The sequence below is a fragment of the Babylonia areolata genome, chromosome 1 (assembly GCF_041734735.1).
Source record: "Babylonia areolata isolate BAREFJ2019XMU chromosome 1, ASM4173473v1, whole genome shotgun sequence".
NCBI classification, from domain to species: Eukaryota; Metazoa; Mollusca; class Gastropoda; order Neogastropoda; family Buccinidae; genus Babylonia; species Babylonia areolata.
This window is the reverse complement of record NC_134876.1, coordinates 28,438,752-28,462,257: the sequence shown is the minus strand read 5'-3', so window position 1 is coordinate 28,462,257 and position 23,506 is coordinate 28,438,752. Positions and strand designations below refer to the sequence as shown.

Sequence of the window (23,506 nt, the reverse complement as noted above, 5' to 3'; positions counted from 1 at the left end):
TCCCACACCACAATCACAAACACAGCTGCCTATCAGCAATAATAGTATGATGCCACACATCTCTCACACGTGTGCTGCTGTCTGTATGTAGAAGTGCTTTGAGCCATAATCAAACGTGATTGACTCATGTGCAGTTACAAAAGCCCACACTTTGGATGGCTGACAGAAAAAAACAACAAAAAAAACATCACCCTGTGAGATTTTCACAGCAGGCTGGAATGCCAGCCAGACTGGTTTGAAAACAGCTCTGTCTGTTGGCACCTCCTGATGGAGGTGTAGTAGTAGTACGGCAGTGGCCCACTGCGTGAGAAGTGCAGACTCCACAACAGCAGGCCAAATCAGAATGAAGCAGGAGGTGGTGAACAGCAGAAAAGGTGGGGAAGCCTGGGACTAGAGGGAGAAAAAAAAAAACCCAACCTTACAAGCAGCCCACCAGTGTGTAAGCCTGTGAGGGGGTAACACTGGAGGCTGCCAAAATATACGTACAGGAGGGCGCCAACAGTCCCAGACCTGGAAACAATTAAGCTCTGTCCTCCCTCCACCCTACACATCCCATACTCCCCTCATCCTTTCCCTCCTGCAAGCTCCAATTTCATGTTCCAGACAGTGTTCAGTGTTGCTCTTACTACTTCCATGTCACTCTACTTCTCAGGTAGGGAGCTAGACTAGGTGAGAATAATAAAACAAAGAACAGGATAAGGGCAGGGAAGGGGAAGATGAAAAAAAAAAGATGAAAAGAACAGAAGTAACAGAGAGAGAGAGAGAGAGAGAGAGAGAGAGAAAGAAAGAAAGAGAGGCTGTGCACAATGAAATAACAAACAAAAGTACAAGCAAAAAAAAGAAAGAAAGAATGAACAAGAGTGAAGGAGTGAAAGAAAAAAATGTTGCCATCAACAAGATAAACAGATCAGGGAGGAGAAGCTGTACAGATGAGTTTGCGCACGTGGAAGCAGTGCACACGGAAACGTGCGAGTGTGCACTTACTTTCATGCACAAGCACACAGAACAGCATAAATGTTACCATTCACAAAGCAAATGTGTAAATGCACAGTCAGCACATCTGTGATACACTTGTGTTTTTTTCCTGTAGTGTTGTAGGTTACTGACTGAGCAACCAGGTGCACACTCACTAAATCTTACCAAAAGGATTTTCCCCTTCACTGCATGTGCAACGAAGAAAACAACATACATGCTGCTAGCTGTATCTCCCCATAAAGGAAGTCAAAAAGTTTACACTTGCATAATGAAAGGTAGCCCAAAGAAAGGATGAAGGGAATAGGTCGGTGAAACGTGGTGAAGTGAAAAATATAGGAATAGTAAAAGGTGCATGCTCAGCACCTTTGCACTCATTACCAGCACTCTTAACAAATTGTTTCAGACAGCAGCCTGCTCCTCACCCCAGAGCATTAGTAAGGCTGGTTACCCAGGCAGTGAACTTTTCATGCTTCCCAGTCAATGACTTGGGAGCAAAAGGCAGCAACCACTGACTGCTGCAAAGACTGCCCCACTGTGCTATGCACTGTTATAGAACTGTATAAACAGTATAGCTTGTTGCTCTTCCCTTCCACCTTTACCTGGGTTTGATACAAGGCTGCTTGGCCATGTACTCCAGGCCTGTATCATAAATAGCCACTCTGTTGTATATTACCAAAGAAACACTCCTGATGCCAGACTCAACACTTCAGGTCCAAGCCTTGCTGCCAAATGCCATGTCAGTAAACGTTTGGAAATTATGAAGAGTACACATTTATTATTTAAACATGTCTAGCTTCGATGATCAACACTTCACTAATATCCAAACAATTCATAGTTGTATTTTATATATGTCCAAACATATGTCATTCTGTGTGGTCAATCCACAAATCTGTTTTCTTTTCTTTTTAATGTAGACAAGAAACAACTCACATGCTAAGTGAGATTTTCGCTAATCAAGCAACAAACTAGAAACAACCACAGAAAATTTTGCAGATCTACAGGCTGAACAAAATAAGTTTTCATGATCCAAAAAATGGTTTAATCTGGAAGAACCACATCCCTTTAATTTGTATGTGTGTGTTTTTTGGTTGCTGTTTTTGGTTTTGTTTGTTTTTTCCTTTTTCTTTTTTTTCTGATTCATTCAAATTTGGGGTTGACAAAGCATTTCTAAAGGAAATGAATTTGTTAAATTTTACTACGGCTACACACTCATACATGTATACAATACACACATACAGAACTGAATCAGGGTTGTATCACAGACTCTTTGTTTACACATGTGAGCCAAAAAGACAGTCACAGAAAAATTGCATCTCATTGATATGCTACAATTATTGTATTGTATTACTCTTTTTTGTCACAACAGATTTCTCTGTGTGAAATTTGGGCTGCTCTGCTCAGGGAAAGCACGTCGCTACACTCAGAGCGCCACCCATTTTTTTGTACTTTTTTTTTTTGCCTGCAATTTTATTAGTTTTCCTATCAAAGTGGATTTTTCTACAGAATTTTGCCAGGGACAACCCTTTTGTTGCTACGGATTCTTTTTACATGCGCTAAGTCCATGCTGCACATGGGGCCTCGGTTTATCATTTCATCTGAATGACTAGCATCCAGACCACCACTCAAGGTCTAGTGGACGGGGAGAAAATACTGGCGACTGTGCTGGGATTCAAACCAGTGTGCTCAATTCTCTGACTTCCTAGGCAGACATGTTACCTCTAGGCCATCACTCCAGTCAACCTGAAACTTCTTCACAGGTTATGCTAATTAATCTGAAAAAATGGTTAATATGATAAAAATCTGGTACCACTTATGACTCTGGAGTCAAATAGGAAGGTCAACTTTAGGGATACAGATCTTTATTGCTGTATAAGTCTCACAGTCTAGTTCAGAGATGGTAATTTTTAATGCACTTTCTCCAATCTGGACTATTCAAAAACAACATGGCTCACTGAATGAGGTGACGCTGGGGGCATAAATCAATTATAAACAAAAACCACTTTCCTGCACTAAAAAATACCTCTTTTCTGTTGCTTGCTCTGTTCTCATAATTCGTATTATCTTTGTTGCTGGTTTCTACTTACTGTCATTTCCAGTCGTTTTCTACTTTCTGTCATTTCTTACCAACTGCCAAGTGAGACCATAATTATATCTATTTTTGTATAACCAAGAAAAACACTTTTGTAGTCCTTCAGATCTTACCAGGCAGTGGTACATGGCAGCTGTACCCAACAGATAGCCTAAGGTAATGTAAATGTAAACACTGCCACCAGCACTTTGCCATTACTGGGAACACACACTCATATATATATTACATGACACTATCAGCTGCTAAAAATTCCTCACAGTCTTATGCTTCCCGAACGCCTAACTCTTACAGTGATGGGTTGATGTTTATGTCCACCAAGTTTTTGTCTTCAACAATGGTTGATAATGAGGTTCTGACATCATCATCATAACTTTTACTTCATTTGTGTCATATACTGGCTTGTCAGTTCAGTCAATCTCAGTCTTCTTGAATCTATTCTTGATTGTTTTCAGGAAAAATTGTTGACAGGCTGATAAAACCCCTGACAGACTTTAACCACTTCATACAGTGATGCCCAGTGAAGTCTTCCTTTTTTTGTGAAATAATAGTCTTCTTCAGATACTCACTGCTCCCACAAATGCTGCAGGTGTGACTTGCAAGCATCGGTTGACAGATATATACTAAATCCAGTGACTGGAGAAACTTTGTTGCTCTACCGAAGATAATTGCTAGAATTGAGTTTAAACTTCTGTCAGCTTCTTCGACTCACTCTGTGATATTTGCTCGCATACTTCCAGTTCAGACATCAACCTCGTTGTGATGTGAATCTGATTCAAAACTTCATTCTGACAGATTTTAGTTGAACATTTGATGCCTATATAAAAGAAACATGGCTGAAGACGGGGAAAAAAGTATCGCTGTATTGTCTGTTAAATACAATAAGTGAAATGCTAGTGCCTACACCATTAACTAGATAATATCTCAAACACTTTTGTCTCACTGACTATTTCACACTTTATCAGTGCCTCAGGTGTGATATAGAAACAGACAAGTCAGTGTATTCCTACTGACAGGAAGGTGTGGAATTTTATGCAGTCCTGTGCTGATGGCCTCAATAACAGTAACACCCTTGAAGTCAACTGAGTTTTTTTTAAGTAGTCAGAAAAAATCATCCAATGATATGGCTGATATGGTGACATAATTTATCTCCTGTGGAGTCTGCCCCAGCAACTCCCACCAGCCACTGACACATACCACAGTCCCCTCAACCACTGAACAATAACAGTCAAATACACACACAGAAAATAGAACTGAAAAAGCAAACCACTATGAAATGACAAAAAAAAAAAAGGAAGAAAAGCAGTTCTAACAAAAGAGGAACTGGAACAAAACCTTAACAATTCCAAAGAGTGCTCAACATGCCCTTTGATCCTCCACAAGAGTGGTACGATGTTTAATTACAACCAAAACATGCCAAAGCATGCCATGTTGTTTGCTTTGTTTGAATTTAAAAAAAAGAACCACCACCCAAAACAGCAGCAAAAAGTGCCCCACATCCATGCAGGCAGTCTGCTTTGTGTCATCATCATGTTAATTTTTTTTTTTCATAGTGTATGTTTAGCTTTACTGTTCCTGCCTTTCCTTGTTGACTTCCCCCCTCTACCTGCTTCCATCAGCTCTGAGTGAACTCTCATTTGACTTCTGTTTTCTTTGGATGTCTGAACTCTGCATGGTGTTTTTTTGTTTGTTTTGTTTTTGTTGTTTTATCTTCATTTTCATTTCTTTGTTGTTGACGAAATAAGACTTTCAATGGGATTCAAGCAACAAATTCTGTTGAAAAGACAACCAAAAGTAATGCAGAGTTCAGATATCCACAGTCACACGAGAGTTCACTCAGAGCTGGTGTTAGATCATCTCCATCTTCTTTAACACAGATCTACAAATTCGAAAAAAGAAGAAAAAACAGTGACTACTCACATCCTGTGTCTTTCAGCTGTTGGATGGCATTGGACATGATGCGCACACATCCCAGAAAGCCAGCCCCTTGCTTCTTGTGGATTTTCTTGTGGTTCCACACACTGATGGTGATGGAGTCCTTGTGCCCAACATAACTGCAACCACAAAAATATTATAATATGGAACACTGGCTGGAGTGACAAAAAAAAAAAAAAAAAAAAAAAAAAAAAAGGAAAGAAAAAAAAAAAGAAAATAGAAAAAAAAAAGCTGAGAAAAGTCTCAATTTCTTGATTGGCTTTGAGTGTCTCTAGAGAATTACACGACTAGCTAGACAATATAAAAGCTACAAAACAGGTTCAGGTGCACTTATTTTCTGAGTGAAAGAGACAGTAAAGTGAGAGTGTCAGTGTGTCATGCATATAGTTAGTTGTTTGCATGCATAAGCTTAACTGTTTGTGTATTTCACTATCTGTGTACACATTTTTACATAATATAATAATAATAATAATAATAATAATAATAATAATAACATGTATACATGTTGACACCATTAGCAAGGAAAATACACAACTTTATTCCTTTCACCACCATGGTCGCATTTCGGCACCAGCTAGGTAAACCACCCATGTTACTGAAATGCAACCAGATGATGGGCCTTTTGTGCATTAACCTAATGCTCTTAATTTTCAGTGGTAGGATTGGCCATTTTTTTTCTACACATCACAGGGGAATCCCCAACTATTCTTAGACACCATCTTTTCTGTGGTTCCTGCACAAGGTTAATTTGCACTCTAAACTGACTGGCGGTGAAAGGGTTAAAGGTAAATGTGAAATATATTAAGAGACAAAAGGCTTATGGCAGTTATGCCCATGAATATGTGTGTGTGTGTGTGTGTGCGTGTTGTGTGTGTACGCATGCGCATGTGTGTGTGTGTGTGTGTGTGTGTGTGTGTGTGTGTGAGTGTGTGTGCGTGTGTGTGTTGTATGTGTACGCATGCGCATGCGCGCGTGTGTGTGTGTGAGTGTGTGCGAACACATATGTGTGTGCATATGTAATACGGGAGTAATAGGGAGAGAGAGAACAAGGATCTTGTTCTTTTTTGGTTGTAAAGAGAGTTTTCAAGTATATAATGGCTAAACATTTGGCTGAAAATTAAACAACAACAACAAAACAACTAAACTGGGAAAACATGTAACAAAAAACTTTCAGGCACTCTTTCTAAATACAAAAAATATACAATACACATATCTATCAAATTACAATACAACACAGGAACACCTATAACCATTCAGCAATACCACAAAGTTCAGAATATGGCACTGCCTCATTTTCTGGTACAATACTAACACATCAACATGATCAATGGTAATAATGTCTTGCTTTCAACTCTTTTCATTTTCTGTACACTTTATAAACCTACTGACCTAAAGTACAATACAGGATTTTGTGCAGACAGTGATCAAGCTGTAAAAATATCGAACGCTATTTACAGATGGCATCTAGCTGTTATCATGCGGTAGTTTCTAAAAGTATAACGGTGAATTACTCAATTCGTGTGGGTGTGGAAATGAATAACATGCAGACTATGGAAGTTTCGCACATATGTGTGGCGGGAAGGGGTGACAATGCTCTTGCTTTTCTAAGCTGGTGTTGTTTGACTCTCTGCAACATGAGTCCAAGAGAATGATTTTATAATGAATCATAAATACATGTTACTCAGTGTGTGTGTGTGTGTGTGTGTGTGTGTGTGTATGTGTGTGTGTGTGTGTGCATATGCTGTGAATCTGCATCTGAGGTGTGTGTGCATATGCTGTGGAAATAATGTGTATGTATGAGAATTTGGGTCACATTATGTAAAAAAAAAAATTGTTTATCTCTGAAAGTGTTAACTCTGTGTGTGTGTGTGTGTGTGTGTGTGTGTGTGTGTGTGTGTGTGTGTGTATGTGTATGTGTATGTGTGTGTGTGTGTGTGTAAAAGGCTCTTCAAAAAAGAAAAATATATCAGTGTTCAAATACTTCTTTAACCTTTTTCAAATGTGATTCTGGAATGCAGAATGGATCAATACTGTTTATGCTTAGGCCAGTAAGGGGAATAAGCACAGTACCATGAAGCAATATTCCTTGATGAGTTGTCCTTCCTTTCACAGACAAGCAAGTCTCTCCAGGTCAAAAAACTTGCTCTGATGGGGTTGTTTCCCTTCCACTACAAACTGAACTGCCACCCACAACCTAACATGGCTGGGTAAAGAATTGTTGCAATACATGTGTAACTCTTATCTCTCAACATTTCTGTGAAACCAATAACTGAAGCCTATATTATATATATATTTCAGTACTGAAACACACAACAAAATTCTAGACACATGAGCATGGAAAATCACAGTGCAAGGACAAGATTTCAAACCATTCACAGTCCATGACAAAATGCTTAATTACACAACTGCACAATCACAGCATATCTTCACTATTCTAGAAATTAACTTTCATTTTGAAGTGCTTTCTTCTTCTCCCTCAAATCTGTGTCACTGGGGCACTGTACAGATGAACTGTTCAATATTCTTTTCCTTCATCATGTTAAATATTCTTTTCCTCCATGATACTGAGTCTTTTGGGAGAGTCTAATCGGGCAGAACAATATCTCTTTCCAGATTGGATTGTCTTGTCCGTTTACATGGAGGAGATCTCTGGTGTGACCTTATATTCATATGCTTTACTCTCTTGGTATTTATACCCAGATCTGAAGATATCCAATAGTTTTACTGTTGAGTCACTGATGTATAGAGACAATATTAGAGAAACTGTGGTACATCACTACAGGATTCTGAAATTACTCTGCAAATCCATGCAGTCCACTCACTGCATGCAACAATATCATTATATTATCTGCCAGCTAAGATTTGACACAACCAAAAACGAAAACCCTTCCAACACCAGGATTATCATTACTGGGCAAGCCCCAACATGGACACGAAATAATGTCTCTAACCTCCCAACCTTTCCTCAAAACTTTCAGAGCAATGAATCTATTCATGCCATTTAAGCCTTTCACTTCTGACTGCAGATATAATATGGTTTAAGGGTAACTGCATTATCAACAATCCAGTCGGTCATTTGAATATGCTTACTTCCTTGAAATTGTGGCTACCTGCCTTGATATATGTTAAAAGCATTATCTCAGCAAGTTTTGGCTCAATTTGGCTCAATTTTGTTGCGTTTTTTGTTTGTTCGTGGGTTTTATTGTCAAAAAATTGTGTCTTGTAAAGTGAAGAGCTGTTGAGTAGGATTCCAAGACATATGGTACAGAAAAGGTAGTTGATTTTCCTCACAACATCGACAACAGCAACACCAAAAATGTGAAAGAAAATGAAAGTAATGTTGTTCTTGGTCAACAGAAGTGATTCTGGTTATCCTGATGATGATAACATGCTATATGGTACTTCAACATGAAGGAGGCAGGGTCGTATTAGAACTGGGTATATAAAAAACAAATATTTTAGCTTGAAACCTTCATTTTAGGGTTTTCATTTACTATGAAACCCTCCAGATGAAAACTTCAAACAGAAATATTGCTTACACTTTACAGTGAGCTTTTGTGTAGTAATATTGTGTGATAGCGTTTGTGAGTGTTTGGGTGGGAGGGTGTATGTATGTTAGAGTTTATGTATAGTGTTTATGTTTAAAACAACATGATGGAGGAAAACAACATAATTGCACTTGGTTGTTTTGTCTAATACATTTGCTAATGTTTTAGCACCATTTCCACCCATAAAATAAACAAACTTTGATTTTTTTTTTCAAAAAAGTTTTGTTTTGTTTGATTGTTGTTGTTGTATTAAAATCTGAGTTATCTTCCCCTGATTGGATGTTTTCTCATCCTGTCAACATTGAACTAATGATAATTATATTCTCCATTTACTTTCCTTCAAGAAAACATATTACATACTTATTGGTGGACAGGTCACAGAGAGTACACTAATGCACATGCTTCGTCAGTTTGCTTTGTAAGTGTGCAAGTGGATGGCGGCAGAGGGAGAATCCAAACAGTGAAAAAATGCCCATTTTACACAATGATGTGTGCAGGTATGCATGTGCACACATGCATGCATGTGTGTGCGTGGGTGAGCAAAATGTACATGTGCATGTATGACAAGTTACGTGTGTGGGCACATTAGTCCTTCTATAAACTTGTATCCATGCTCCTTACAACCCCCCACATATTTATTACTCTACCGCTGACAACACACCACTGGTTCTCGAAACTGTTTATCTACAGTCACACCCTGTAACTGGATATGTTGATGAAACGCATCACCATCAGCCTGTCTAACACAAAAGACACTGCTATGAGCTGTCCTGTCAAGTTACATGTCTACTTCTTAACCAAAACACTTCAGCCTATCTTTGGTGATGGCAGTGGTCCTTCCTCAAATGTTTAAAGCATGCTCTGTTCATAAAAGGGGTCAACAGCATTCATTCTGTCTGTTTATCTATCCATCTGTCTGTCAATGAACGCTATGAATGCCGGTACTTCCAATGTACCTGTATCTGTCTGCGTGTCTGCAACTGTACCATGCCTAAATTATTTCGACTTAAAAAAAATTTTTTTTTTAAATTTGCAGAGGGGCCTCTGTGATAATCATGCCAATACTGCAGCTGCAAACAGTTAAATTCTTAATAATGATGAATGATTCAGTGCCATACCGTTAACGATATCAATCAAAATCAATCTATCCTTGATTAATCAAATTCACAGTAATCATCAAATGAAATGCAACAAATGATATAACAGTCTGAAAACAAAAACAAACAATGACAACAAAAAACACCAAACACACACACACACACATTCACATAAGGCTCAAAACAAGCAACCCCTCTTCCCAGTCCTGGACAAAACTGGAAGGGCACTGCAGACACACAGCAGACAAAACAAGCATGCTCTGCTGACAAGTAGCTTCAGACAAGAACAACAGAAAAACAGAACACCTCTTCTTTCATGAAAGACGCATCAGTTTCAGATAACATTGCTCTGGTATGCATGAAAAAAAAAAAGAAAAAACAACCCCGAAAGCAAACCAATCCCTACAGCCTCTCTATACTGGATAGCTTTTCCTGTCTCTTTTTCCTGCTCTGCATATACCCAGGTACCCCCCACCCCTCTTCCCTGTTTTTCCTTTCCTTTGGTGGTCTGAGTCTGCATTCCTTTTCATGTTTGGGTCTCTCTGTGTCTCAATGCAATGTGTTGCATTGCACAGCATTGTGTGTGTGTATGAGCAAGTGTGCAAGTATGTGCATGTAGCACTGTGTGTGTATGCATGACAATTTCTCAGAAATACTTCTTGGTGACAAACGATTAGTGTGAATTTCAAGAAGAGTTATAAATAAAAATTATATGTATTGACTGTTCAAGAATATACTCACTGAAAGCAGTCCACTTAAGTTTAATACCAAATATTTCATTCCAAATCAATAAAATGTTTAAAACAATATGTTATTGCTGTAGCCTTTTGATATCAACTGAGCATGGAAACTGTAATGTATATATAAACATGTATTATAGCATAAGATTTTGCAGAGTGGTTTTCAACCATATATTTAACATACATTAAAAACAAACAAGCATTCATATGTTATAGTCATATTGTGCCTATAACAAATTTTGTCATTTCTAAGTTAGGTAGAAACACAAATAAAATATTAACTTAATCATTCTGACCACATTCAAAATAAGGTTCTATCTTGCAACAGCTCAATACGAGGTCATTCTAAGCTGCACTGTGTTTTCAGTAAAGTGGTATTACTTACAGATCGTAATGCTGATTCCATTTTGGATCAAGGGTATTCTTGCAGGTTTCTGTGGAATGGCACTGACCAGAACCATCAACACTGATCTTGGCAAATGGATCAGGCAAACCTATACAGAAAGCAAAACACACACACACACACACACACACACAAACACAGAGAATTTTTATACTGAAGTGGCAGAACAGCAAATAAAATTTAAAATACCACCATGAATTTAATTTGGTAGACAAGATAAAGATGCAATTAATGATGTAAACATTTATATGCAGCAAATGCAAACTAACATTCCCACCTCCTCCTCCCTCCTCAGTCAAACCACACCCACCCACATAAATGTGCATGTGAACACACACACACACACACACACACATTACACACACACACCTCCCATACACACAGTGACCACTGTTTATTTCTTGTATGGGCACTGCAGAGAGACACAGCAAAAGCAGTTAACATTCCTCGCCCTTCATGTGGTAATGAAAAGCAGGCAGCACTGAGAAAGGAATGCAGTCCAGACAGGAGATAATATGCACTGACTGGTATCTAAGATGCTGCCACTGAAAACACAAGTATGGGATGTAGAGCCATGCATGGATACAGACACACACACACACACACACACCACTGCCATTCAGACTATTTTCTGTTAAACTGATCATTCTCAACAGAGCCATCATATAACACTAGATACACCCAACTAAAATTTGAAATACAGGATACAAAAATACTTACGAAAAAAGTCCTTCTTGGCAATGTTCTTGGCACACAAAACTGCAAAATACAAAAGCATATATATATATATATATATATCAACGTATTTATAACAAAAATAACAAAAAACATCAATATCAAACCATATTTACAATAAAAAGCATACAGACGAAGAAAAAAAGTGGAGACAAGCCCATTGTATATCATGTGTGATGTCCATTTAAATCCAACACAGGAAGTTTAAAATATATAATTATCAACATGATCTGGCCATAACTAATCATTGTTCTAATAAGTCAGATTAAATGGGGTCCTCAGCTTCAACTTGAACTTCAGCTTTAGTTATAAATACCTTTGCATGTGTTTGTGATATTTTTCATTTCAGTGGATTTGGCAACATATTTGTTCATCAAAATGTGTGTGTGTGTGTGTGTGTGTGTGTGTGTGTGTGTGTGTGTGTGTGTGTGTGTGTGGGTGTGTGTGTGTGGGTGTGTGTACTCAGTTCTCTCATTGCAGAAAGGGTTGAATTTGAAAGTACTGCAATCTATCTAGCACCTTGTAAACTCCCAGTATAAGGTAAAAGCCCACACCCTATTTTGGGCTAAAACCTATGTGGCAAATACCTTGTAAATGCCCACCCACCATTTAAAAGAGAAAAGAAAAAAAAAAAAGATCCCCTCCTCCCAAAACAAATCATGAACTAATGATAATTCAGTTTGCTGCTATTACGTTGCTTTACATAGGGGTGCAGAGGTAAATATCATTGATCATATGATATAGAAATAAAAAATAGGACACCTGAACTAAAGTAAGGGCTCACACAAAGGGTAACGTTCCCTGCACCCACCCACCCCTTACATCAGGGTGAGATTTGTGCAAAGAAAGGGTGAGCGCTTACAAGGTAGTTTACAGTGAATACTAAATTCTGAACATAAAAATACAGACTTCACAAAAAATAAAGGATCACTTCATAAAAGTATGTAAACTCTGTTGCCAAAAGATGTTAAAACATTGAGATATAATTGAAATAATGCAGGCTGGACATGCTGTATCAGTGTCCTCTCATCGAATACACAAACGACTGTTCAAGGTATGAGTGCACCACAAACACTGAAACAGCTTCAAAAATGTGTCTGAAAAAAAACCCTATGTTTTATACAAAAACTGACAGTTATTCGAAGTGGCTTATAAACAGTAACTGTTTTTTCACTGCAAAGTTCTGCACATGCAAGAATGCACTTCTGGTTTTGATTTGTGGTCATTACATTGCACAACACCACTGTTTGCTGGAAATTCAGCATTATTTCACCATGCTCCCAAGAAAAAAACAAAAACAAAAACAACTCTGGAAATTCGTCAGTGGTCCTCAACTTAAGCAGCAGTTAAAATAGAAAAAAAAATTGTTTAAATAACTTCCGTTAACTTTGCATAATATTCAAGTCTGGAAACTCAAAACTTCAAACTGTCTCTTACTGTCATTATGCAGATCTTTTTGGACTCATGTGTTAAAAGAAGTCAGTGTCTTTCACTGTACACTATTTTCTCCACCTTTCTTCCCCTCTTCAATGCTAATCCTGTCCCCAACTTTGTTTTATGACTGAACACAAACAGAGTCACTCCTCCCCCTACCCTTCCTCATCCTGAACTCATCTCCCACTTTCTTCGTTTCCTGCCCACACCAATTAATCAGATCTGTCAAACTGAACACAGCGAAATTTGTAACCACTGCCGCAACTTTGGCGACAAGTACACTGAAACATGGTCTATGATGGTCTATGATATCTTTTTTTTTAAACACAGGGAAATTTTGCAACCACTGCCACAACATTGGCAACAAGTACATTTAAACACTCATGTTGTCATGTCTTAACCATAAATATTAAACCTCCATGTTTCTTTTGATATTTACTCTGTTTTCTTTTGAAATTCCAAGTGAATGAAGTGCTGACAATTTCTCTTCTCTTTTTACCCCCTTGAAATAAAGACTTAAAGAGGTAATCTGAAGATAAGACAGGTTTTATTGGTAATAGATTATAGCCAATACAGTCATAAAAACCACACTCATTCAGTCATTGACAGCCAGCATCATGGAATGCCTTTAAAGAGTTCTCATTATGAGTCATAGCCATAGTCACAGTCATACTCAGGGAGAAATGTCCACAAAATGGCATTATCACTCTATAATTCAGAGCATATTCTGCCAACATGGCAACAGTCAAGCTTTGTCAAAGGTTACAAGTAATCAAATATCCAGTGACATTCACACCCACACAGATGAGCAAACAAGGATGGGACAGAGAACACTGGGGGGGTGGGGGTGGGGGGGAATATATATATATATATATATATATATATATATATATATATATAAAACCAAAGAACCATTCTTGAATCTGGAAACTGTTCATCTTTTACTGACATGAAAACCAAGTAACTCTACCAACTCCCTCTTAAAAAAATTAAATTACCCCCACCAACATGTCTCTTGCATGTTTAAACAATTTCAACTGATCCTTTTGAAGTACTAGTGGGGTCTACTTAGCAATGCCTTTTCAAATCCAGCTCACACATCATTGGATAGAATTAATTTACATAGACCTCCTCCGCTCCATGCTTCGAATGCCAATCCCCTGTGCTCACAAGGTAAAGCGGCGAACAAGCATGACACCTTGCATTCACATGCATGGTTAAGTGAGAGGAACAAAAAGAAAAAAAAAGAAAAAGAAATTAAGAAAATAATTAGTACCATGGAAATGGAAATGGAAATGTGTGTGTGTGTGTGTGTGTGTGTGTGTGTGTGTGTGCGCGCGCGCGCACGCGTGCGAAGCAGGGGAATTGTCGGGGTGCTTGTGTACATGCGTGAGTACACTGACATTTTACAAGCACACCCATTTTTTCCCCCTTTCTTTCCCACTCTACAATAAATCAAGGCCTGCACCTTCACTGAAAACTGGCAGGTCATGATTTCAACATTGATTAAAATTACAAAAAAAAAATCATGATATATATTACATATGATGTATATGTGATAAAAAATATATCATGTGCCTGTAACTAGTGTAGGCTGTCAATTGCAAGACAACCCACTGCATGTCAACTCCACCAACAGTCTGGGTCTCAGTCACAGCTGTGGAATGTGGAGATCAATGTGACTGAATATTTTCCTCCAGGCTATAATAAAGCCAACACTGGACAGCAATGCAGCCAAAACCTTTGATGCACTGGCATTCAATAAGCTAGTATCTGGTGGGTGGAAGTACATTCACTTTGTACAATTCAACGTCAGTTTCAGTTTCAATTCAAGGAGGCATCCAAGTGCACACTGATCCAAATATAAGCTACACCATACTTTCTTTTAAAAATCTTTCTTTATAAAATGAGTGCATTTGAAAGCAGATGCCTGACCAATGCATAAACACTGAAATAAAGTCAGAATTCTAGTTCTACTGGCTTCTACTAGATGATCTCCATCTCCCATTTCTTATAATTTGGACATGTATACACACACTAAAGCACACATGAACACTTGTAACTATAAATGCACCATGCTACAGGAAATGCATGAGCACCCATACACACACACACACACACACACACACACACACACAGAGTCATGCATTCAAATGCACTTGCCAACTACATCGTCTCACACATTCTTGTGCTCAAGCATGCATATGCAAACACACACATACACACACACATATTCTCACACTATAACACACAAACACACAGAAACAAGAGCTTGAATAAATGTGAAGATGACATGCTGATACGATAGTGATAGATACTGAGACAGCGACTTTCCATCGACTTTACTGTAGTCAGCTATCCCACTGATCAAAATTGATCACCCACCCTGGGCCCTGTGGCTGATAAGCCACAACAGTCCAGACAATGTGGAGCTACCTGTCTGCATTCCTGTGTCAATCAGCTTGCTTCTGCTGGGAACAGAGGAAGAGACTGTCTGTCTAAAGCCCTGGAAAAACCCTGAGCATGCCTGACCTGCCCTCATGATTAATTTCATTCTTGGTCATTTGAACATGTCTCTTGTTATGCAACTTTCTGACAAATATATCAATCTTTTCTATGTGATCTGATAAATTTGACATTTCTGTTTTCAGTTGGTTCACTGTTATATAGTTGTTAGTTTTCATTAGAAATATGTTATACTGTTATGCTTTTTTTTTGCTTTTTTTTTAACAAAACTTAAATCAATCATTTTCTATATGTAACACACACTTTCGTACACAGTAATTTCCCCACCCCCTCCACCCACTCGATTTTTTTCCTACCCTCCTCTAATATCACTTACAGTGAAAAGACGTTAAACTAAAGAACGAACAAACATTTGTTTTCCTATCATGTTCTCTGTATCAGTATGTGTGTATGTTTGAGCAGATGCACATGTTTACAAATGCCTCTGTCAGTCTGTGCAAGTACAATACATCTGTCCTCATACAACAACATCATAGAATGACAGACTCTGTATCATAGTTCCTGTGTTTGTCTCAGGTTGCAGGTAGAACTCATTGTGTTTCTCACTGTTGTTCAAAACTTTCCAGTCTGCCTCATACACAGATTTCACAATGCAACACACAATTCAAAATTCAAAGGGCATGAAACAATTTGGGTTCAAATTGATATCAAGACAGAAAATTGCGAACATTACCTTTATTATGGCTATTATTAGAAGTGCTAACCTGAACACAAATTTTGGTGATTGTCTGTTACAATACACTGGCAACACTAAAAAAATAAGCCTAAGCTTTTGACATGCAAATCTTTCTAGTTGAGTAGTTCTCATATAATTTTCATAAATACATAACACATGGTATTTCAGCAGAAAATCTTAATGCGTAGCATGTAATGATTTGATTTAAACAGTCTTGTTTAAAAAATAAATTACATCAATACATGGCACAGCCATAAGACAAGTTTGACAACATGAACAAATTAAATTTTTTTAAAATATATCAGAGGTGTGTATGTGTGTGTGTGTGTGTGTGAGAGAGAGAGAGAGAGAGAGAGAGAGAGAGAGAGAGAGAGAGAGAGAGAGAGAGAATGTGCCTATGTGTGACACAACGAGAGAGAGAGAGAGAGAGAGAGAGAGAGAGAGAGAGAGAGTCTAGGACTGTATTAGAACTTTGTAATTGCACAAATCTGTGCATGTAACTTTATACACAGTATATTATGCAAAAGGCTGGAACAAAATTAATGGAAATCCCTTAAAATTTGTCAGTTGTCCTACAGATAATTAGTAAATTACAGGAAAAATATTACACATTGTTTCTGATTATGTTTTTTTTTTTTTTTTATTCTTATGCTTTGGGAAAATGTGAGATTGACGAAAGACTCTTTAGAGAACACTGTTTTCAAGACTGTTCAGACAACATTATTCGCAAGTTAATTTTTTCTTACACTAATTTAGTTAAAAGCATTGTTCAGCATAATCATTTTCTGATCCTACATTGATTTAGTCAATGGACATGTTCTATATTTCTACTCACTGGTATTTAGTGGCAATAATGCACTTTAAGATAATGCTTTAATCATAGCTTCACATTACTAAGACCTCCAGAAAAGGCTTCTGGAGTACAAGTGGCTGATAACAGTAAACCACACAACTTGTGTCCCAAAATACGCTGACAATGCAGTCCAATTCTGATCATATTTGATAATTCTTGTGATTAATCAAGACGTAACTTTTTTTCTTTCTTTCTTTCTTTTTTTTTTTTTTTTTAACAATGTGACAGAACATCAAAACTGACATTTTACCTGACAAAACCAAGTGCTCTACAAAATGAAAGGGTGGAGGTCAACATGACAATATTTTATTACAAGTGCCTTGGACAGTGTTTGCTTATGCAAGTCCACCACACTCCTACAACAAGTTGAAGTACTGCAGACACTTGTTTGCCATCTCCTCATTCCAAGGGACTCTCATATTGAATCCCTACACAACACTTCAACAAGCCTCCCAGTGACCCAGCAAATCCTAGCATAAAAGGAAACCTGTAACAAACTTCCACCTGGCTTTGAGACAGACCAGAGTCTTTTGTACTGGTACTTGGACACAGGGTCTACTTGGTCTTCAATCTCATCTGACACTGAATGATTTATGTGTGAAAGTTTCGGGACACTTGATCAGTTGACACTACATGCATATATTTGTCATTGTCAATGAATCGGTGCTTCCACCACCACCCCTCATGCTTCAACCATCCCTAAAATAACATAATAAAAACAAAAGAAGAAAAACAACAGCAACAACAACAAAAAACAGACTTTAAACTTGACTAAGGATACTGATCAACTTGAAGATTTCAGAAAACCAAACTGATGTGTGGATGCGCTCACACATGCACTGGTGCAAATGTATCAACATATGTGTAGCATTTCAAGACTGCTCATCAAGCACATGTACATGCGTGCAGTCACATACCTTTAGCTTCATAATGATTATACTGTCTGATCTATCCTATGCTGTTCCCACAAAAACTCAAACATATGCAGTACTAACCAAGTAGCAAACAGAACAACAGCCAGTCTATGTGTGGTATCTATCCTGACCTTTCCAGTAATACACAGTGAACATAAAGTTCTGCAGGCTGCCGGTCACCAGATTATGGGAAACCCTTCAACATACACTCAAACAGGGTCAGACAGAGCACAGACATACACAGATCCCTCTCAGGTATTAGCTGGCTTTCCCCTCCAAACAAAAAGCCTTGCAAACTGTGACTGCTCCTTTGATCATGTTCAAGCAGACTGGCTAGGTGGTTATGTACCCGTTTGATTTATCAACCAGGAGGTAATGACTTGTTTGTGAAAAGACCAGCCATTGTGGACCCAAAACTGGTTCCACATGATAAATTTTGTAGACAGTACTCTCTCTCTCTCCCCCCCCCCCCCCCCCCCTCTCTCTCTCTCTCTCTCCAAGTCTCTCATTCCAAGTCTTCACTCTGACATATTTTCAAAATATTTTCTTCTATTCTCTTCCCTTTTCCCAACAGATCAGACTGCCACATCTTATTCTAAACAAAAGTGTGATCACACACACACACACTTACACACACACATGATATACATGTATTACCAAATCATACACATGTTCTGATATAGACTTCCAATACTAGACTTCTGTAGTCATTTTCCATAAAGTATATGCAAATATATGTAATTTGTTTGAGTCACAATGTGTTTCTATACACATGTGTGTTGAGTATGTGACAGCATGTGCATACAAACAACTGGTTATGATTATGACTGTATGAGTATGGAAGACCAATTTTTGGTTTCCTTTATTTAATCTTTTCACCTTCTTTGGACTGTTAATGTCATTATTTTACTGAATGCATAAAATGATAAATTTGTCAGCTTGGTCTAACAGACTGCTTCATGAATATGATTGAAATAAAAAATAATATACAAAGATGTGTACATGTATACATGGGTATACATGGGTGTACAAATCACTGGCTATCTCAGCATTTGCACAAGAGCATAGGAAAAAAAGTAACATTTTCTATAAATGCACATGCGGACAAATGTACTGCGATAAGACTGTGCATCACTCCGTGTGTTTGTGTGTGTTTGTGTGTGTGTATGTGTGTGTGTGTGTGTGTGTGTGTGTGTGTGTGTGTGTGTGAGAGAGAGAGAGTGTGTGAGGTGTATTTGCTTGTCGGGTGCATGTGTGTGTCACTGAATTTACTCTTTTACTACAAAATAGTTAAATACACAATTCCATTCTGCTAATCTATCTCAATAAAATAAATATTCAGCATGAATATATCATTCAAATAAAAAATAACACATAAACTTTAAATTGTTTCTATTATTCTAAAATTCATTTGTTATGATCACTATTATATATCAGTTATTCCAAATTCAAATAATTATGTTTGATGGAACAGTGAGAACATATTCTGAAACAATATGGGAACTGATGCGCGGGTATACTGAATTCCCTGACAGAATTAACTATTACTTGCACTATTATTGTATTAATATATAAGTATAACATGTTTAACAACAAGGAGCATGGTCAAAGCTGAATAACCAACAAAGGGGAGACTTCAGAACTGGCACTCCAGCTATAATTCTGCTTGAAAAATTCAGGATCTTGTGATTCACATACAGCTGCAAATATCCTTTTCAGCTTCATCAGAGGTTTCCCCATTTAAATTCAGACAAAAATGAGACTGTGTAAGCAGACAAAAACTGTGGACATACTAAAGCTCCAGCAAAAAGAGAGTTCATGCATGTTTCACCACGAATATATTGCATGCATCAATACATACTTTTATGTTTGACATCTCTTTGTGTGTCATTCATTCATGTGTCAAATTCATGAGTCTACATAAGTACATTATTTACATGTTTTTAGCAACACACACACACACACACACATATATATCTTTCAAATCTGCACACACATGTGTATGTGTGTGTGTGTGTGTGTGTGTGTGTGTGTGTGTGTGTGTATTTATAGATCTACAGGAGTACACAATAAGTGTATAAAAGAGACGGTCTACATAGTATGACACCATGTGTATGTGTGTGTGTGTGTGTGTGTGTGTGTATGTGTGTGTGTGTGTGTGTGCACGCGCGCACGCATCTACACAAGTACACAAGAAGCATGAAAGAGACAGGGTACACTGTTTGACACCATATCTCTGTCAGTGTGTGTGTGTGTGTGTGTGTGTGTGTGTGTACACGAGTACACAATATGCATGAAAGAGATAGTGTACATTGTTTGACACCATATCTCTGTCAGTCTGTGTGTGAATGTGTGTGTGTGTGTGTGTGTGTGTGTGTGTGTGTGCGCATCTACATGAGTACACAATATACTTATGAAAGAGTGTATGACACCTTATCTTTGAGTGTGTATGTGTGTGTGTATACGTGAATAAAAGGGCATGTGTGTGTGTGTGTGTGTGTGTGTGTGTGTGTGTGTGTGTGTGTGTGTGTGTGTGTGTGTGCGTGCGCGCGCGCGCGCGTGTGTGTGTGTGTTTGTGAGTGTGCATGTATTTTTAGTTTTGTCAGGAAGGGGGTGTCAAGCTGAAGGCATTCATCAGCACTCCGCCCTGGGTGGTGGGCAGGAAAAGTAGTTACTTTGTTTCTGTACAAGTTATACTATACCAGACGGATATGCTATCTGTTCTCCTCAAACATTCCTTGGTGTTGCTAACTTGCTTTCTCAGATTCTGGCAATTCTAGCAGACGTGTGAACGAACACGCTCAACTTTCTCACTGACATGATTGATTACACGCGATCTAGTCGGTAAGTTCCGTCCTCTTCAGACAAAGTAGCGAAACAATTCAACATGTAAAGCAGTCTACCACACGACAATTAAGAAAACGACTCTAAGAAACAGATCTGTGTGTCACTATGAAAAGCCTTGGCCCATCGATCGACTATTTGGCAGCCATGTTGAGATGCAACTGTGCAAGTGCTTGTTTGAAAATGTTCGTCTTTCCACGTCAAGATTGTGTTCTATTAAAAGACTATCCCACTCACCTGTAAGCCGAATTTTCATGGGTCCATTTCTCCTTGCTCCTTCGCTAGCCATTCTGAGAGGAATACATTAATTCAAACATCCTCAAACGTCACAAAACAATGTGTCGACTGCGATCTGCCTGTGAGCATTTTCTCCATGTAAATGAAGACATGTCGTCACGTCCGGGAAAAGCAGACGGCGGGCTGACGTCATTTTGCTGTGAACGTTGGGGTCGTGGGAAAAGACTTGCAGTCAGGTCGTCAGTGTCACGCAGTCGTGAATGATATTTCACCAACTCAAACAACTCGTTTCAAGTCGGGTTCTGTGACACAAGACTCCTGCAGTCTATATATAGCTGAAATTTTTTGAGTTCCGCGGGAAACCTAAAATCATTCACAGTGTAATTCGCTCTCGGATCGATTCAGTTGTTTCAATGCAACCGAACTCACAAAACCAAATAACAAATGAAATAAAATAGAATAAAAACAATCAACAAAAACAAAAATAAAATAAAACAGGCAACAATCAACAAAAACATTAAAAAAAAAAAAAAAAAACATGCATAAGAAATAGAACAAGTGGGAAAATACGAAGCAACGAAAACCTGACTGATCCCATATATATATATATATATATATATATATATTCAAGCCTTGATCGTCACAGCCTTTTCAGTGAGACTGATGTGGTTCAGACGTTGTTGCTGCTGTTACGGTCGTCATGCACTGCATCATCATCATCACCATCACCGCATCAATGATCATCATCAGTTGTCAGTAACCAGCGGTAGCAGTAAATGCTAGCCTGCATGATAAAATGATGTGTGTGTCGATGTGTATGAGGAGGCCGCTCTGGGAGGGGGACGGAGGAACTTGAACTGAGGTGCAGGTGCGCACGCCTAGGCAACGTGTCTGTGTGTTCGTGTGCCACTGACGTGAGATGTGTGCACCGCCGGGGTGTGTGTGAGTGTGAGTGTGTACGTGTGTGTGATGTGTCTGTGGGGTGGGGGTGGGGTAAGTGTGTGTGTGTGCGTGCCACTGACGGTGTGTGTGACAGTGTCACGGTGTGTGTGTCCGTGTGTGTGTGTGTGCCGGTCAATGTGTGTGTGTGCGCGGTGGGTGTACACGCGCGCCGGCTGGGTGCGTGCGCCTGGCAAAACTGACTATAGAAACAAACGCCGTCGCAAGTGCGCGCCCGCACATACACTATACACACACTGGCACACGCACATACTCACACGCACGTACACGCACACACACACACACACTGACACACACACACACACACACACACACACACACACACACACTTCAGTCACAGACACCGGCATACACTGACTCATGGGTCACGGTTCCGTCGGCTGAAAGACTCGAGAATGACCTGGGTATATCACTGAGAAACACGATGCCATCGAAAGGGTACAAGCACCGCTGTCGGATTGCCACCGACGCACGCAAGCACGTACTGACGGACGCGCGCTCGCACGACACACACACACACACACACACACACACACACACAGACTCTTTCAATCTCCGTCTCACACACACACACTGACACACACACTCAGTCTCTCTCTCTCTCTCTCTCTCTCTCTCTCTCTCTCACACACACACACACACACACACACACACACACACACACACACACACACACACACACACACACACACACACACACACACACACACACACACACACACACACACACACTGCCACAGTCCACTGGCATTATTTTTAACTGGTTCAGGCTCAGTCAGAAATGTCAGCACTGATGTACACAGGCCTGAATGTGCCTTTATTATTATTATTATAGTTATCATCGTCATTATTATTATTATCCTCATAAAGTCGCGTCTGTCATTGCTGATGCAGCTCTGACACGGTGACAGTGCCGGTTGGTGTTACTATTATTAATTGTTTCTTCTCTCTCTTCCACTGGCACCCCCCGCCCCCGCCCCGTCCCCCCTCCCGCCCTCTGGCTCTCTCTCTCTCTCTTTTCTTTCTTTTTTTTCCCCGGGCTCTACTTTTCTTTCCCCCGTCGAACCCGGTCGTTTGCGTCAAACGTACGTCGAGTCATCATGACTGTAGTATCGTTGCAGTCAGTTTCAAGTAACTATACAAATAACAGTTGACTCAATTTGATGTCGCTTCAGTTATCATGATACGGTGGTTGCTGCTGCTGCTGCTGCTGCTGCTGACTGACTGAACTGACACACAGGTCCCAGCTTCACAGCCCAGCACGACTGAACTGATGATACGTGCTAATCGTCTGGTTGCAGGCCCGCTGACGTACCTCATTATCTGGCGAAATCACAGAACACGATCAGGCGACACGCCCTTTAAACTGTCGGACTCAGTGAAACGACTAGATTATGCAGGCCGCCTAAAATTGTGAACGTTGAGACGTCAGGGAGGGTGTGTGTGTGTGTGTGTGTGTGTGTGTGTGTGTGTGTGTGTGTGTGTGTGTGTGTGTGTGTGAGAGACGGAAAGAGAGAGAGAGAGCACCCAATTTCTGGCTTAT

General features: G+C 39.2%; 1 protein-coding gene across 1 annotated transcript in view; it reads right to left on the bottom strand.

The window, feature by feature from the left end:
- The window catches only part of LOC143281490 (E3 ubiquitin-protein ligase SMURF2-like), a 52,494-nt gene extending 31,302 nt beyond the window's left edge, over window positions 1–21,192 (bottom strand). Inside the window, exons 1-4 of the mRNA XM_076586703.1 lie at window positions 21,004–21,192; window positions 11,505–11,543; window positions 10,767–10,875; window positions 4,982–5,115 (exon numbers count right to left, since the gene is read on the bottom strand). Of these exons, the coding sequence (XP_076442818.1) occupies window positions 4,982–5,115; window positions 10,767–10,875; window positions 11,505–11,543; window positions 21,004–21,055 (334 nt within the window). The 5' untranslated portion in view covers window positions 21,056–21,192. The remainder of the gene's footprint in view (window positions 1–4,981; window positions 5,116–10,766; window positions 10,876–11,504; window positions 11,544–21,003) is intronic.
- Between the last annotated feature and the right edge of the window lie 2,314 nt (window positions 21,193–23,506).